The sequence below is a fragment of the Phasianus colchicus genome, chromosome 5 (genome assembly GCF_987193195.1).
Source record: "Phasianus colchicus chromosome 5, bPhaCol1.hap1.1, whole genome shotgun sequence".
Lineage (NCBI taxonomy): Eukaryota > Metazoa > Chordata > Aves > Galliformes > Phasianidae > Phasianus > Phasianus colchicus.
In genome coordinates this window covers 25,215,003-25,230,357 of record NC_143440.1, presented here as the reverse complement: position 1 = coordinate 25,230,357, position 15,355 = coordinate 25,215,003, and the positions used below count along the sequence as shown (strand labels likewise).

Genomic DNA, 15,355 nt, shown 5'->3' with positions numbered 1-15,355 from the left:
TTTTCGTAGCTCTGCAGTGAATTCAGTGACTTTAAATGCAGCTGAATGCTCTCAAAGTTGACAAATCTGATAAATCAGCTCATATCTGTACGCAGGCAATGTTGGAGGCTCTTTCCAAGATCCTGAAGGCTGGGAAGAAGAATTGCAGGACTTTGGAGAGCAGTCTGGTGGTTTTCCGATAGATATTTGTGTTTCATGTGTAGATACAAGTGTGACTGATAGGGGAAGACAGTGTAGTCAATAGAGCTGGTTGGGTTAGGAGACAGTAAGCAAGTTTGTTTTATCTTCCTGTAAAAAATGAAGTGTTAGGACCATTTGTATAACTCGTGTTTATCTACTGCATTCAGCAGGGCACCAGTTTAAGTTTAAGAACCTAGTCTTGGTGAGATGTACATGAATCCTTTTAAATCAAAGATCGTATTTCTTTTCTTGAAACTTCCAACTGATGGTGAATCCACTGCCACCCTTGGGAAAGGAGGATTTGAAATGATGATTCCATCATATGTGTTATAAATGAAAGGTGAAAATTTCTAAATTATCAGTTTGGTTTAGTTCACTCAGACCCTCATACTTTTTTAGTTGCTGATTTTGCTTGCTTGAGGAGTCATTTTATTTTATTTTTTGCCCCTCCTTTAAGTAATCAGACTGCAGACAAATCTACCAGCAGCATTCTTTGTGAGCTGAAAGGAGCCCCTCGTGTCCTTACCGTCTGGCATATTATCTAATCCAGTAATTAGTTTTGTGGTTCCTTTCCGAATGTTCTCCAACTTACCTCGTCTTGTTCTGTTCTGCAGGGACCTAGCACAGAAACACAGATGGTGGAAGATGAAACTGAGACGACAAGTGAAGATCTGCCCCCTCATCTACGGGAAGAACCTCCCGAAGGTACTGTAATGGCATTCAGTACAAATTCTTTGCATTAAACTGGGGAAGTGATCAGGTCAAGGAAGTATTTTTTTTTTTTTCGTTCATGATTTGACTTGAGGGCCTATCTTTGCCTCTTATTTGTGAGAGATGAGGCTTTGCTGAGAGCTGAGCTAACCTCCCACTCAAGGCTCTGGCCAGTCCCTAAGCCTACTTTTGCATTTGAAGAGGGCCGCACCTACTGCAGTGCTGATAGTGTTCTGTGTTCTCTTTAACAGTGTGGCTTCTGATTAAAATTGTCCTACCTGGTCATCCTGCATGTAGGGTTAGGAATAAAAAGCCTTTTGTATTGTTTGTGATATCTTGAGCAATTGTTATGGAAGACTTCCAAAGTGGTCAGCTGTGTAGCTTCCTGCTGGCCCCAGCAGAGCACTGTTAAAGACAAGCATTTTGATTTTGTTTCTTTCTGCCATCTCTCTTGGAAGCCAGTTTAGCCATCTGAGGAGGAGGCTGTCAGTCAGTAGGAGGCTCAGAAATGCCAATTTTAATTAAAAATCTCATTTGCAATGACATGCTCTGGATATATACAGGGAATGGATTTTTTTCAACTGTGTAAGTGTAGCTGATATATATGTGTGTGTGTATATATATATATATCTGTAACAAAATAGGTGCTATTTTATTTTGAATAGAAGCTTATAACATTGCAGCAAGTGATGTTTTGAGCTTTGTTTCCAGTTCAGTGACTTTTGAAACACAACTGCTCATAATAATTCTGGACAGCTTAAACAACCCAGTGTGTGCTGAGGTTCTTAGTAGCAGCTTACTGTTTAAATATCATGACGTGTCCATGGGAATCATAAATGTGTTTTATATTTTTCTTTAAGAGAAGAATCTGTTCTTCTATTCTGATATAGCATTTATACTGACAGCCATTGTTAAAGAGCTTATGAGCCAAATAGTATTACGTGTCTGCTGCTCTATCCCTTCTTGTTGAGTATTCAGTTGCAGTTTTGACATTAAGTTCTAATTTGTTGCTCTGCCATTTCTTATACTGTCTGGCAATTATGATATAGAGAGGTAAGTGAAATGCAGGTCTCTGCAACTTCTATGGAGCTGGAAGGAGCTGCATGTGGGAAAATGGTCATATCCTCTGTATACATATATATGGTTATAATTCTGATTTTGTTCTTTCTAACTAATGCATATAATGCACTAATGACAGTGCATAGTTGAAGTTAGAATTCTGGTCAGCAGCCTGAGTTAATGATTGCATGAGCTTGGAGATCAAATTCTGAAGTGTAAAACATAGATCATCTTGACTCATCGGTTCATCAGGAATAGACTTAGATTCTTGGACTATGCCTTTGAATTGTGTAATCAGAAGGGTTTTTTAAAATGTGACTGTGTTTTGCAAAGCTAAGTTTATGTCATTGAAAGTTCTTGCTTCTGCCAGCAGTTCTGCTTGTTTGAATGCTGATTAGAAGTGTCAGTATTAATATTCCATGTGTGACTTGTTGGGTGGCCTGGGAAATGTGTGTGTCCTGGCCATGCCTGCTTTGTTAGTGTGAGGGAGAGAACTGTAATATTGGAATTGGCTCGGCTAGGCGGTGGTGCAGTAAATGCTGTGAGTTCTCTTAAAGTCTGAGACAGGAACTGTTTTGACTGACAGTGATACCAAGACTAACAAAGTGAGAAGGATACTGAGAGCATGGCAGGAATAGAGATGTCTTGGGAGAAATAGCTCCTGAAAAATGGCCATCAGGACTGTGCTGAAATGACAGCTGGAATTTGATGGGATCGAATAGCAGGAATGTTGCTCAGAAGCTGCTACCTACCAGCAGGGACCACCGGAATTACTGTGGAGATCATACAGTTGCAGGAATGATTGCAGATACCCCATGACAGAAGCAGATCTCTGTTTTCGGTATGAAATACCGTTAAATACTACCTTTTCTGTTGTTGCTCTTTGCTGCTTTCTGGTTTCTTCTGATAGCGTTTTTCTAATAAAGTCAAATGCCCTGCAGCGGGTATGCCACGTTGCTGTGCCTGATGTATGTGGGTCAGGGTCTGTGCCTCTTGGTAATGAGCACATCGGGGATGGAGGGCACTCCAGAGCCTGCGTCCTCTAACGCGATTCGAGAAGATCGCATCAGCCACTGGCTGCCAGCTGTGCTGCGTGTAAGCCTCCTGAAAGGGGGAGTTGGGAACAGCGTGCTTTAGGGGTATTGCAGTGAAACAACAGGTTTCTCTTACAGATCCACTGGTGACCTAAATCCATTCAATCTACTCTGAGTTAACTGTTTAATATTGTCGGAATAACCGAGTAAAGATTTCAGCTGCAGGAGGCCCCTTGAGGGCGGCTGCGTGCCCCGCGGCCTTTCATGGCCGAGTGCGGACGCTGTGCGGCGAGAGCCGGGCCGGCAGAACCCCGTCAGCGCGGTGCGGCGCGGAGCGGCCGCGGGGGGGCGCTGCAGCACTTCCCGAGCGCCGGGCGCTGGGACGGCCGCGGGGCGCCGGCGGTGAAACCCCGCGCTCGGTGTGTCTGCCCGCGTCCGAGCGAACGGGAGGGAGGGCTTAAAGCTGATAACTTTCTCCCGAAAGCTGCTTTGAGCCTGGCTTTCCGCATCTTCCACAAAGCCCCCGAAGCTTTCGATCCCTTAGTGTGATATTTTTACTTAATTTTATGATTCCTTTGCCCAACTCGTGTTTGCCTTTATTCCTTCTGTGCACGCACACACCTTTCCTTTCTCCTTAGCCTTGACAACATGCCCTTTGTGTGTTAGAAAGCAGGTGTCGGGAGCTGCAGCTACTCAAGCAGTGAAGGGCAGCCATCTCCAGAGAGGAGCAGGTCTGTTTTAAGTAGCGTGAAGCACCTTTGTCTCTGCAAGAGGTGGCACGCTGATCTGTTGCAGTGTATGAACACTGATCTGCTTTCAAGTAGATTGTCACCTCAAATGTCTGCTGTTAAAGGGCAGGGTCATTTTATTTTGTTGCCCGGGTACCGCAGCTCCTGGCTGTATCTGTTGTTCCTTTTTCTGCCATTTCAGAGTTCTGTTGCTGACCATTTAATACAGCATACTGTTAATGCTACCACCACCTTGATTTTCTGTCCCTTTCCCATAAATTACCTAGGAAAGGTGATGGCAATGAAATCTTCTGATGATTAGAGCTTCTGTAATGCAATCCATTATGAGCAGCTAGCATTTCCGGTTAGATGAGCAGATCTCTTCTGTTTGATGACTTAGTGACCCTGACCATCCTTCTACTTCTTCACCCCATTGCCAGTTTCAGGGAGTTGATCCTTCCCTTTTATTCAGACTTGATGAAGCCACAGCTGGAGTACTGTGCCCAGTTCTGGGCTCCCCAGCGCATGAGACGTGCACACACTGGAGAGAGTCCAGTGAAAGACCACAGGATGGAGCCAGGCTCTTTTCAGTGGCACCTGGTGCCAGAACAAGAGGCAGTGAGCACAAACAGCAGCACACAAGGGTTTGTCTGAACACCAGGATGCACTTCTGTGCTGTGTGGGTAAGAGAACAGTAGCATAGGCTGCCCAGAGAGGCTGTGAGGTCTCTTCCTTGAAGGTCTTCAAAAGCTGCCTGGATGTGTTCCTGAGCACCTTGCTCTTGGTTTTCCTTCTTGAGGAGGGGTTGGACCTGGTGGTCCCAGAGGCTGCTGCCAACTAAGCTGTTCCTCAATTCTGTGGTCTTACACCTTGTGTGTACTATTTCTGTGTATTAAAAGTCTACCCGAAGTCTCTGTGTACATGCTCTGTCTGTTACCCTAATTCTTAAGGGAAAAGTAGCTTAACTTTGTCAGACTGCAACTGTTATGCATTCCAGGAATGAACCCTTAGCACATTCTGGGGTATGGCTGTTCCTTTTGACCCTGCACTGCTAATTAGCATCCGGTGTGCTAAACCTTAGCTCGAGGTTATGCGGTCTGGTTGAAAAGCTGTGTTGCTGCTTAATGGCAGGAAGCCCCTCTTGGGAGCTTACAGACCAGTTTGTTCTTCTACAGTCTTTATGCATTAAGCATTAAAATTTTATTGGCCAACATGCTATGATCGGTCTGTCAGTGAGCGTGAATCGTCTGAACTGTCTGTGCTATCCCTTCTGCAGTCTTCAGGCCTGGTAGAGATGTTCATTCTTTGTTGCTGACAGATCGAACCTTGTGGAATAAAACTTTATTAAAAGCAGTGGGTCTTAGCAGCTCTGCAGTACACAACAAACCTTGGGGAATTTACTTTCCAAATAACTGTAGTGTTCCTAATTCAGATTTTTACATTTGCTGTGAGTAAAGAGCGTGCATGGATAGTTCCTTAAATCAGATGATTTGCACCAATTTGAAATGTAGCATCTTGTGTGAGCCCTATAATCTGTCTCCATGGAGGCATATAGCCTTTTTTGCTGTTCTATATCTTCTGCAAGATAGAATTATATTGTGTACTTTTGTGGGAAGCTTTAGGACTACTTATCCACCGTTTGGGAATCTCTCATTCAAGGAATTGGGGGATTTAGTAGATCCACTTGTTTAGGATTGCCTTTGAGTGCAAGCGTGTTGTATTTTAGCTAGATGTGTTATTTGTGCAGATCTAGCTCCGAAAATAAAGCTGCATTTTAATTCAGGTACCACTGTGCATTTGAAATTTCTGAAACTAACCTGAGTTTTATCTTCATACTGGGCTGATGTTGGCAAGAAGATGCCAGCTGAAGCATGTCATCTGAGATGTGACTTCCAGTTTGCATCCACGCTGTTGAAGGAGTGCGTTCCTATAAGCAGTTTGGTTTTGTCATGAATATGTGGCGTTTTTCCCGGTAGTTAAAGTATTGTTGACAGGGAAACATCTCTATCAGTGATGAAGTTTTGTTGTCAGCCTGAATCTTTGCAAGTAAGTGCCACACCAAGATGTAAATGCTGCAGACCTGAGCTGCGTCATGTTTTCTATCTTTCTGTTGCGAGTAGTGTTTCGTGTGTTAGTTTCCAAACTGACTACAGCTAAATGAGTGCAAAGGAATCGCGCTGGAAAACAGTGCAGTTATAGCCACTAAGTTTCCAGTCAGTCTTGAGTTCTGTGCTGAAAAATGTTACTTTTTCTGGTATGAAGGAATTCCATTAAAGTTGCCTGTGGCTCTCAGTGTAATCCACTACATTCATACATATGTATGTGCTTACAGAGTCTACCAGGCTAATATCATCAAGAATTTCTCTGTAGGTCTGCTATTTGCTAAGCCCTGCTCTGCTTTCCCAAGTCAAATCGCTCCTGACGATGTGCCGTCCAGCAGTGCAAGCCTTCCACAGAGGAGCTCTTTAAGCGACCTGCTTTTCTTGTCTGATGGCCAGTTGGCAACACTCTCAGCCTGGATTCGCCTCTACTGCTGTGGTCACACAGCTAAAGCGAACGGCTGGGAACTGGGACAACGGTGATCTATTCCTAGCTCTGCTGTTGACGTACTCTATGGTAGTAGCCAAATGGTTCAAGTCTTCCTTGAACCACATTATTCTTTGTGTACGGAACAGAATTGACTATTCTTATAAATAGAGATAGTTGAAAAAGCAAACTGTAACTTTTTAAGCTTTTGGAGGGAGAAGATACTTAAAAGCTAATACCGAAAAATAGGATGGCAATGTATAAATAATATAAAACTTGTCAAGCTTTTTTTGAGTCCACAGAAAGGTGATTGAACATGCCAGGTAACTTCAAATAGAAAGACAGGTTTCTTAAAGAGCAGAGAAAGAAATTAGCAGTGAGGCTGTCTGTTCTTTGTAGCTGGGACTTTATGTACCTGGCATGTCTTCTCATCTGTAAAAACATTTCCTGAGCTGCTTCTGTGAATGGCCTGAGGCTGGAGAGCAACGTTTCAGTATCATCTGTCTCTTCTTAAGGCACAGATTCAATGCAGCCATACTCTTTTGCTGGCCAAAAAAGTTCTTGTTTCTGCAAAAAGAAATGACCTGGAGCGTCAGCTCAGTCTTGCACTCAAAGTCTACCTTAGTGTTTCTGATAGAACTGTAAAGCACTTTGACATCTACCCAAATTGTAATACCGTGTTTCTGTTTAATTTATTACTATCATCACTTTAGTGGAAACTGAGATTCTTCCTCGTTTGAATTCTCCAGTGGTTATATAGGCTTCCTCATGCTTTATTTAATTTTGCTCTCTGAGGGAAATCAGTAGTCTGAAATTGGAGGAAAATACTGACCCAGCGTGTACCCCATCTCCCTCCTCTTTCACCCGCAGCCCTGCTGTATTATTGCTGGCGTGTACCTGCTGCTGACAATGTGCATCTTCCGTTCAGCAGCTATATTACATGGTCTCCTAGAAACAGCATGAAAGCTATTTAAATTGTTTTTATTCCACTTCTCCCTCTGCCCTATTCTTTCCTCTTCACTATCTTCATATGATATAATGAGATGTTGCTTTGACAGCTCAGCATCCCTTTTCTCTAGCCTCCTCCATGCCCTGCAAATCATTCTGTCACTAAGTGTTGTATGTGTGCACAGCATATGCTGTTAATGGCAGCATAAATAGCCTCCAAGTGCCTGGTGGATTCCAGAAGAAAGGTTCTTGTAGCTTAAGTGTGGGAAACCTCTTATCAGTGGATCTTGTTAATACAGTAACGTTGGGAAGCAAGTCAATAACCATCTGTTTTTCCCTGAGGGTGTTTGCACGTAGGATAGGGGCAACGATAGTTTTACCACTTGCCTTGGCACAGTAACTGTAAGTAATGTGCATCACCCAAATGTAAAGACATCTCTGGGTGAAGGGCCAATGGGAAGCTTCTGCCAGAAGATAAATCTATATCAATTACTAGAGAATGTATTTTATCCAAGTAATAGGGTTTTGAACTGCAAGAGTGTCAGAATTCTGTTTTGTGAGTGAAAGTGGTGTACCTTATTGCTCTGCTGAAGCGGCAGGTGTTTCTCACCATTTATGTAATAATTAGAGACAGAGGAATGCAGGAGAATATATATTTCTACCACATATTACTCATTTTGATGTAGATCTCAACAAGTTGTTTTTAATTAAATATTTTGGACCTGTAGCTATTGGTCAAGTTCTAAAGCTGAAAAAAGAAAGTGGTTTATATTTATTTCTAATGGGCTAAAAAAAAAAGTGGCAGGTGAATCTCACTTACTTACAGCTGCAGACTGAGGTACTAAATAAGAACGCACAGTGCCATAAATTCAGGTCAGAAACGAAATTGAGTCGGTATATCAGTGTGTTAACAATGATGGTATCTTGAACTGCTAAACTATCAGTGTTATAGCAGGCGATTAAATCATAAGGCTGGTACACGAGGCTGTTAATTCTGCCTCAAAACGGAGTGAAATGCCCACTTAACATTTCATAAGCATCTGTACTCTCAGCCTGGCTGCCTGTCTTGATTTCGTCTGTTTGCAAACAAGCTGAAGCACTGCTCTACCTGCCAGTGTGACTGCGTGGTTGGCCTGGACTGTCTCCAGGACTGGCTGCTCTGGATCACAAAGCCACCCTTATTCTGAAAGGGAGGGCTTCTTTTCAAAGCTATTCATGAACTGTATGATGAGCTGTAAAACTGAGGGCTTTACGTCCTTGCCCTCTCAGGTACTGCTCATTCAATAAATAACATTCTTCCTCTACTACTTAAGCATCAGGTAGAGCACTAGAGTAATTTTTACTGGGAGCATTCTTATGCTAGTGTATGTGTCTTAACTGTAGTTTTCTGATCACAGTGAAGACAAAGGCACTTACTTTACTAATCTGGAGGATTCTCAAGCAGTTGTACTACTTTCCCATCTCACGGGAGACCTGTTCTCTTTCTATCCAGCTAGCATGTTGCCTAGTTGAGAAGAGTTTAGCTAAGACTGTATTATGTCTACTTCTTTCTATCTTACTATGCCCTCCCTGTACAACTAACACACTGATGGTTTTCAGTTTTAGCTCGAGGTATGTAACATTCAGCAGGATATACCTGCTGCAAAACTTTTAGGTGACTTCGTATTTTTGGGTTATATTAGTTAAATAAGACATCTTTTTTTTTTTTTCCCAAGGTCATCTCCAGAAGGAAATAACGTGCATTTTCTTCTCATAAAACATTAAATCAAGCTTGCAGGTAATGGCAAAAACTTGGCCTTGATGGTTCCGTGACTTGTGAGAGGGTCTTAGCATCTGGGATTTCGAAAAGAATGTCTTGGAAGCTTTGTGAAGTAGGAACAGCAAATGAATAGAACAAGACTTCGGGGGCTTTCAAGAGGCAGGAAGGAGATGAAGAGACCAGAATGTGTAGCTGTATGTGCCATTTACCAAAATACCTATTCATCCCTCTGTCAGTATCTAAGTAACTGATAATGTAGTTGAGTTCTGCTGCTTTCACCCTTCTGGAACTTACATTTTGTTGTAAAGGTGATAGCCCTATGCAGAAGTTGGAAGCCCAAGACTGTTTTTTGTACCCTATATAAACTGCTGGTGTTTCTTTCCTTCCCCCTGCCCCAACTTCTCCAGAGATATGAGGAAGGGAAGGTAGCTACTCAAGACTTTATTGATTTTTCTTTATTAGCTTTTTTTTTCCCCCTTAAAAATTCCTCTATTTCTTAAGCACGAAACTGGAATAATTTTAGCTAGTTATGTGAAGCAATCATCTTTGGTTAAGTCAAATTTGTACGTGCTCAGTACTGGAAAGGGATGGTATGTAGTGCCATGTCTTATGGTCTCTCCAAAACCTGATGGACAAAACCGCAAGGTTTAATACAGTGTTACTACAACACTGTAAACTTAGGCCTCTGGGAAATGCAAATGGAGTCTGTAAGTTTACTTGAGTGTGGACTGTGTGTGTGTGTGTGTGTATAACTTGAGAATAGTGTTACTGTTATTGCAGTGTTATGTTCATTTGGGGGCTGTTTTCTTTTTTGCTTAAAATATTTGATGGATTTAATCAGTTAAGTGCTTCCAGTGTATGAATCTTGTATCCTTATGCTGAAAAGGAAAAGATGCACTTACCAAGGCTAGATATTGGCTAAAAATCTTGCTTACTTTATGTAAATAAATCTTTTTCCTGTGAAATCTAGCCGACATTTGAAGGTTGTGGTTACCTGAACCCAACTGCAGTCAAAATAGAGTTTGGTCCTTGGGTTAAGCAGTGTGCACGCAGAGGTAGTGCAGGAGATGTTCCTGTGAGCCCTGGTGATGCCCTGCCAGCACTGCCCCAAAGCAGCTGTGCAGCCAAAGAGAGAGCTTGTCTCTTTCTGCAGGAAGCGTGGGCATAACCACATGGAGTTAACTTCTCCACCATTCCCATTTCACGCAGATGGAAGGATGTACTGTCCAGCTGAGCAGAACCTGTAGCATATGTGTGAACTTGTATGGAGCCTGAGGGCAGGGCTTGGGGCTGGTAAGTGCTGTGAGGCTCTCCTGGCATTCTCAGGCTTTAGGGAGAAAGAGATGCTAGCAAGGTATTGTTAAAGAAGCCTTGTGAGAGCATACAGGAGGGCACCTTTTGATGACCACGCTTCTGGCAACTCGGGTGTAGCACAGTGATTTAGGCAGTGGGGAAAGTGCAGGGATCTTGGCACTCTGACGTCACTTCTCTCGGCTCAGATCCAGGTATCATTAATATGGCATGAGAGGTTGGTGTTTGATTAACTGAGAGGCTTGCTCTCGTTTTGTGTCACACGATGCAAGCTAACCACCTGGCGTGCTGACATGTGCTGTTAAAAAGAAGCATTTAAAGCTTAGTTGGGAGGGAGGGAAGGGGTTGAGGAGCCTGCCCCTGTGTTCTCTGCTGGCTTGGCACCTGCAGCTTCCCACTCAGTGCTGTGTCCACAGTTCTGTGTTTTGAAGCACCTTCTTCAGCTGTCCTGCACTGTGAAGCATTCCTGACAAAACTTGTGAGCAGTAACTAGCAAATGAGTTCTTCTGCTCAAGCAGAGCTTTCTGCGGGAGCGGTGTCGGTGTCGCTGCTCTTCCTTCTGGCGGTCCCTGGCCAGCCTTGTGGTGCTGGGACCCGAGGTGGGAATGCTCCAGCGCTGGGATTTTCCACTCGGGGGCTCCGTGGAAGCTCCGGCTGCTGTTGTTGCAGCAGGCAGCCCAGTAGAGGGCTGCCGAGCGCCGGGCCGGGCATCTCTGAGAGCCCCAGGTCTGCCTTCGGCTGCTGCTGACCGGGAGGGTTCGAGCTGTGGGGTGGCTCTTCTACGTGTGTTTGCTGCTTCTGTGAGCCGAAGTTCAAGAAGAAAACGTGGAGCATTAGTAATGCTTCTTTTCCCTCTAGTTCCCTTCTCTTCTTATTTGAAGTTTTCTTGATGTTTCCCATCAAGATGGTGTGGAAACCATTCCAAATTTCCCCCATCAGCAGTGGGATGTCTTTTAAAAGGATGTACTATCTAGACCAGGAATTAGGTTTATGGGTGCTAAATATTGAAAGGAGTGAAAATTGTAGGTGTTGAGATCTTCGCTTTGCTTTCAGACTGGCCTGGCAGTGTAAGGAGAAACCTCCTGCTGATTCAGTGGTTACTTTGAATTCCACTTAAAGTGAGATGTGCCCTCTGAACTGTTTCCAGACAGCTGTGTAAAGCTTGTGAAAACACCCAGATTGCCCTGTCTGCTATGGCAGCTTCACATCTCCTGGTGCAGCTGGAGGTGGGCGGCCCTGGGGACCCTGGCTGGGCCAGTGGTTCCAGCACAGCTCCTCACTGCCCTGGGGCCCTTCAGTTTTGTCACCTGCACAGCTGAATGTGTTTTTCCTTGCTTTGCCCACTGATTTATTCCCGAAGCACTGTAGCCCTGTGACTGATGACTGGCTGTGATAATCTGTTAAGATTTTTGTGAAGGGGAAGCCAACATAAAATGCTCTTTCTTTTCTGTTGAAAAAAGTGCAAGAGGGAAATAAGTCTTTAAATGAGCCTGCTAATTCCCAGGTCAAGATTTTAACCTTTTGTTTGGAAAGCTGTTTTGTTTTGTTTTTGGCCACAGAAGTGAATTGTATCCTTGTAGATCATGGAGTTTGACTGGGGGAGAACAACAGCGGTGAGTGAGCTGCTGGCAGGTGAGGGGGACGTGTTACTGCTGTAGAGTTTCCAAATAGTTGGAGTCTCTGTCACACCAGCAGCTCTTTTAAATGACCTGTTGAGTTAACTTCCAACTTAAAAAGCATTTTCTGAGTAAAAGAACAATTTTTCACTTGACTTCTCCCTGCAGCATGGAAAAAACAAAACAAAACATTAGATGGAGATAAGAGGTTCTGTGAGGACAGTTTGGTGTGGGGAAAAATGGACAGCTTCTCAGAATGATCTGTTTGGAGTCCTTTAGTAATCATTGGTTTGATTTGAGATCATGAGAAAGCTTTTAGTTCAGAGAAACTAACTGTCCTTGCCCTCAGTTTGTTCTGAACAAGCACTTGGTCTGAGATGGTGACCTGTGCTGAATTACATCTCTTCACCACACTGGAAACCAGATCTATGAGTAACGAGTTGACAGGAAAATGATCTTCAACCCAACTTGGAGTACCGAGGATATATTTGGGCAGTTACACCTGATGAACAGGGGAAGCATGTTCTTCAGATTGCACTACAATTTTTATCTGCAGCTTCAGCTTCTGTTTCTGAAAATTATAGTCAGATTTCTCTTTTCGGGGTTCCAGCCCTTCGGGTGTAGGAATCAGTCTCCTGTTGGACAACTAGGACTCTGACACTTTTTAAAAGGGCTGTGGGGGAGAAATCTCGCTCCATTTATTTTTCCCATTTTTCTGTTTGTTTTTTCCATTTCCATCTGCAAACTGGGAATGGATACTATTTGAATTTAAAGCTGTCTTTATCGTAGTGTGGCAAGATACCCCACTTAGAGAAGACAACGTTAAAAAGTAAAGCAGGAAGGGAGGAAAGAGAGGTACGTAAACTGACTCTGGTCAAGACTTTGACAAGAATGTAATAACCTTAAATGAGGTTTGTTCCCAGCAGACGTTGAAGACATCCTGACCTTATTTAACTCTGATTTATTCATCATGGGAACAGATTTTGTATCGCTTGTATTCTGTGACTGATGGACAGGAGTAATTTCTCTCTCAGTACAGATGAGTACGCTGTGGTAGACTCCATTTGCCACACTGACAGGAGCAGAATGCCATCAGCCACAGAGATAGCTGAAGAAATATTTTCCTTCTCAGTCTTGCACTCTTAACGTGTGCATGATGCACGTGTAGCAGTAGGACAGAGAGAAGGTTACTGAGTTATATGAAACCTGACTCATGAATTCCCTTTACTATCTGAAATCTCAAATCACAAGAAAAAGGAGTAGCTACCTCTTTTTTTCCTCTTTGATTTTTTCAATCAGTGAAGAATTGTCCCACCTTCCTCCCAATCCCACTCTCATATGCTGTTTTTGTACATAACACAATTTTACACATCTTCTGCTTGCAGAGATGCTCCTTCTATCTGTAGCATTTCCAACTGTTATCATTCTTGTATGCCAAATTCTTTTCATATGACTATCTTATCACATGTATGTCCTTGAAAGTAGTAAAAGCCAACCTTTTAGAAGGGACAGTTGTATACAGCTTTTCATTCTTTTTCCAGAAAATTGCAGACAGGTCAGTTTCCACAAATACCTGTTCTTCTGTGGCTGATGCTGGGGCCAGAGCTGGGGAGGTGCAGGAAGGGGAGAACAAGGCAATTGAGCTGATGCTGAAGAAGATAGCGTTAGCATTGTTTGTGTTACGTCTTGATTTATTTCACGATCTGTAAACAAATGAAATCGGATGTCAAGTCTTTTCCAACCTGAGCAATTTGATCCTATTCAGTCAGATTAAAAAATTCTAGGATGCTGATGGTGGATAAGAAGAGGGAATCTGTTGTGAAAAGTTTCTTTAGTGATTCCTTCTGAGATTCAGTAATAATCAATTCCCAGTGAATGGAAAGAATATTTAAATCGTGATGCATTCTGCTATGTTAACATCTTTTCTCAGAACTAGTAGCTCACTTGAGGTTGTCTGTTTCTGTGTGTTATCTTTTCTTAATTGACTTCAAGCTTTTACTAAATGAAGCAATATTTCTTTCCAGATCTTGGACTACTGGAGATTTTAAATGGTGTTTGGTATAAGTGCTCTGCAAACCAATCCAAATGTGAAACCATACAGAAACCATAGACAGATACCTGTCTACTTTTTGAGATTCAGAAGCACAGCTGGGACAACATTCAAACTCAGATGCTGTGGGGCAGAAAGCTTTGGGTGTTGAAAGGTTTTTAAGAGGTATATGAAGCTGTGCAGGCAATTGCTACTCTGCAGGTATGTTTGGAGTTCTGTTGCTAGCTATTTTTGAGTTTGGAATTTGTTTTATACTTTTGTTTCTTCATTCATGAGCCTTTAAAATGGGCATGATAAGGCCTTGTAAACCTGTTACACAAAACCTGTGGTATCTGCCAAAGTTTGCAGCTCTTTCTGGAAGGCTGGCAAAGAGGAATGGTGGTGGTGCTTTATTCGTTTCAGTTTCTTAAATCATGCATTCATAATCATAGAATTGCTCAGGTTGGAAAAGACCTTCAAAATCATCAAGTAATGTTTTACTTTTCTCTTTTCCAAGATAGCACATGGTGATTTCATAGCATAACAATGTTGGGGTGCAATTTAACATTTGCATAGTGCTGTACAGGACTTTGGGTGGAAGAATACAGCAAAACACAGTTCCATAGTGCATTTCTTTGGCTGTGCAATCTCGCCTCTCACCAGACTGTGGCCTAGTTTGTTGTAGAGAAGACTGCAATGATCAGAACTTAATGAGAGACAGTGTAGGCAAACTACTTCAAGCTGTCCAAGGATTCGATCAAAACTTGTGTTGCCTTTCTCGTGTCTCGTTTTTTCCTCTGCAAAATGACAGGTATTTTAAATGTAACTGGCAATCCCTTTGAAAAATACTCATCTTATTGCTGTATTTATCACACCAAATCAAAACTGATTTTTATGTTAACTTCACTGGAATTCCTAAATCTCTAATGCTTCTTCTAAGACTGAATTCTGCCTGTCCACATCTCCTATGCTGCTAGTGAAACCAGAGGACTCTGGCATACTATGAACTTGATTGTGGGATTGAGCTTCATCTCAAAATTAATGGAGGTCCTGTAACCTGTGGGGTCTTTTGCACTCATATTTAAAAGGGCTTCCTTTTATTTGTATAAATATACCATTGCAGGATATGAAAATTCCAGTGCTGAATTTTGCACTTGCCTATTCCATGATAAACAGTGTCTTGATATTTGACAGCTGCATGATAAAAGCTGTGGTATTTGCAGGAGAAGAATGAGGATGCTTGGCAGGGTGGGATGATTTAATTTCATCTCACCACTTGCTGCTACTGGCATTCTGACGTGTTTTTCCCCTTTATTTTTAGTGATTCTTTCCTTCTAACACTTTGAAAAGTTAATCTTCCACTGCCTCTTTGCTTTCAAGATTGTTTGCTGCTGACCTTTAACAAGCCCTGTAAATGTTAAAGTAGGTCGCAGGGTTTGTATAGTTTTTTAACA

At 42.7% G+C, this 15,355-nt stretch overlaps 1 protein-coding gene across 3 annotated transcripts in view; it reads left to right on the top strand.

Annotated features, from left to right (window-relative positions):
• Positions 1–15,355, top strand: part of LOC116229186 (transmembrane protein 263-like) — a 219,389-nt gene that overhangs the window by 42,620 nt on the left and 161,414 nt on the right. For all 3 annotated transcript variants that reach the window (XM_031593503.2, XM_090140970.1, XM_031593502.2), the window contains one exon: positions 795–885. In XM_031593503.2, the coding sequence (XP_031449363.1) occupies positions 816–885 (70 nt within the window). In that variant the 5' untranslated portion in view covers positions 795–815. The remainder of the gene's footprint in view (positions 1–794; positions 886–15,355) is intronic.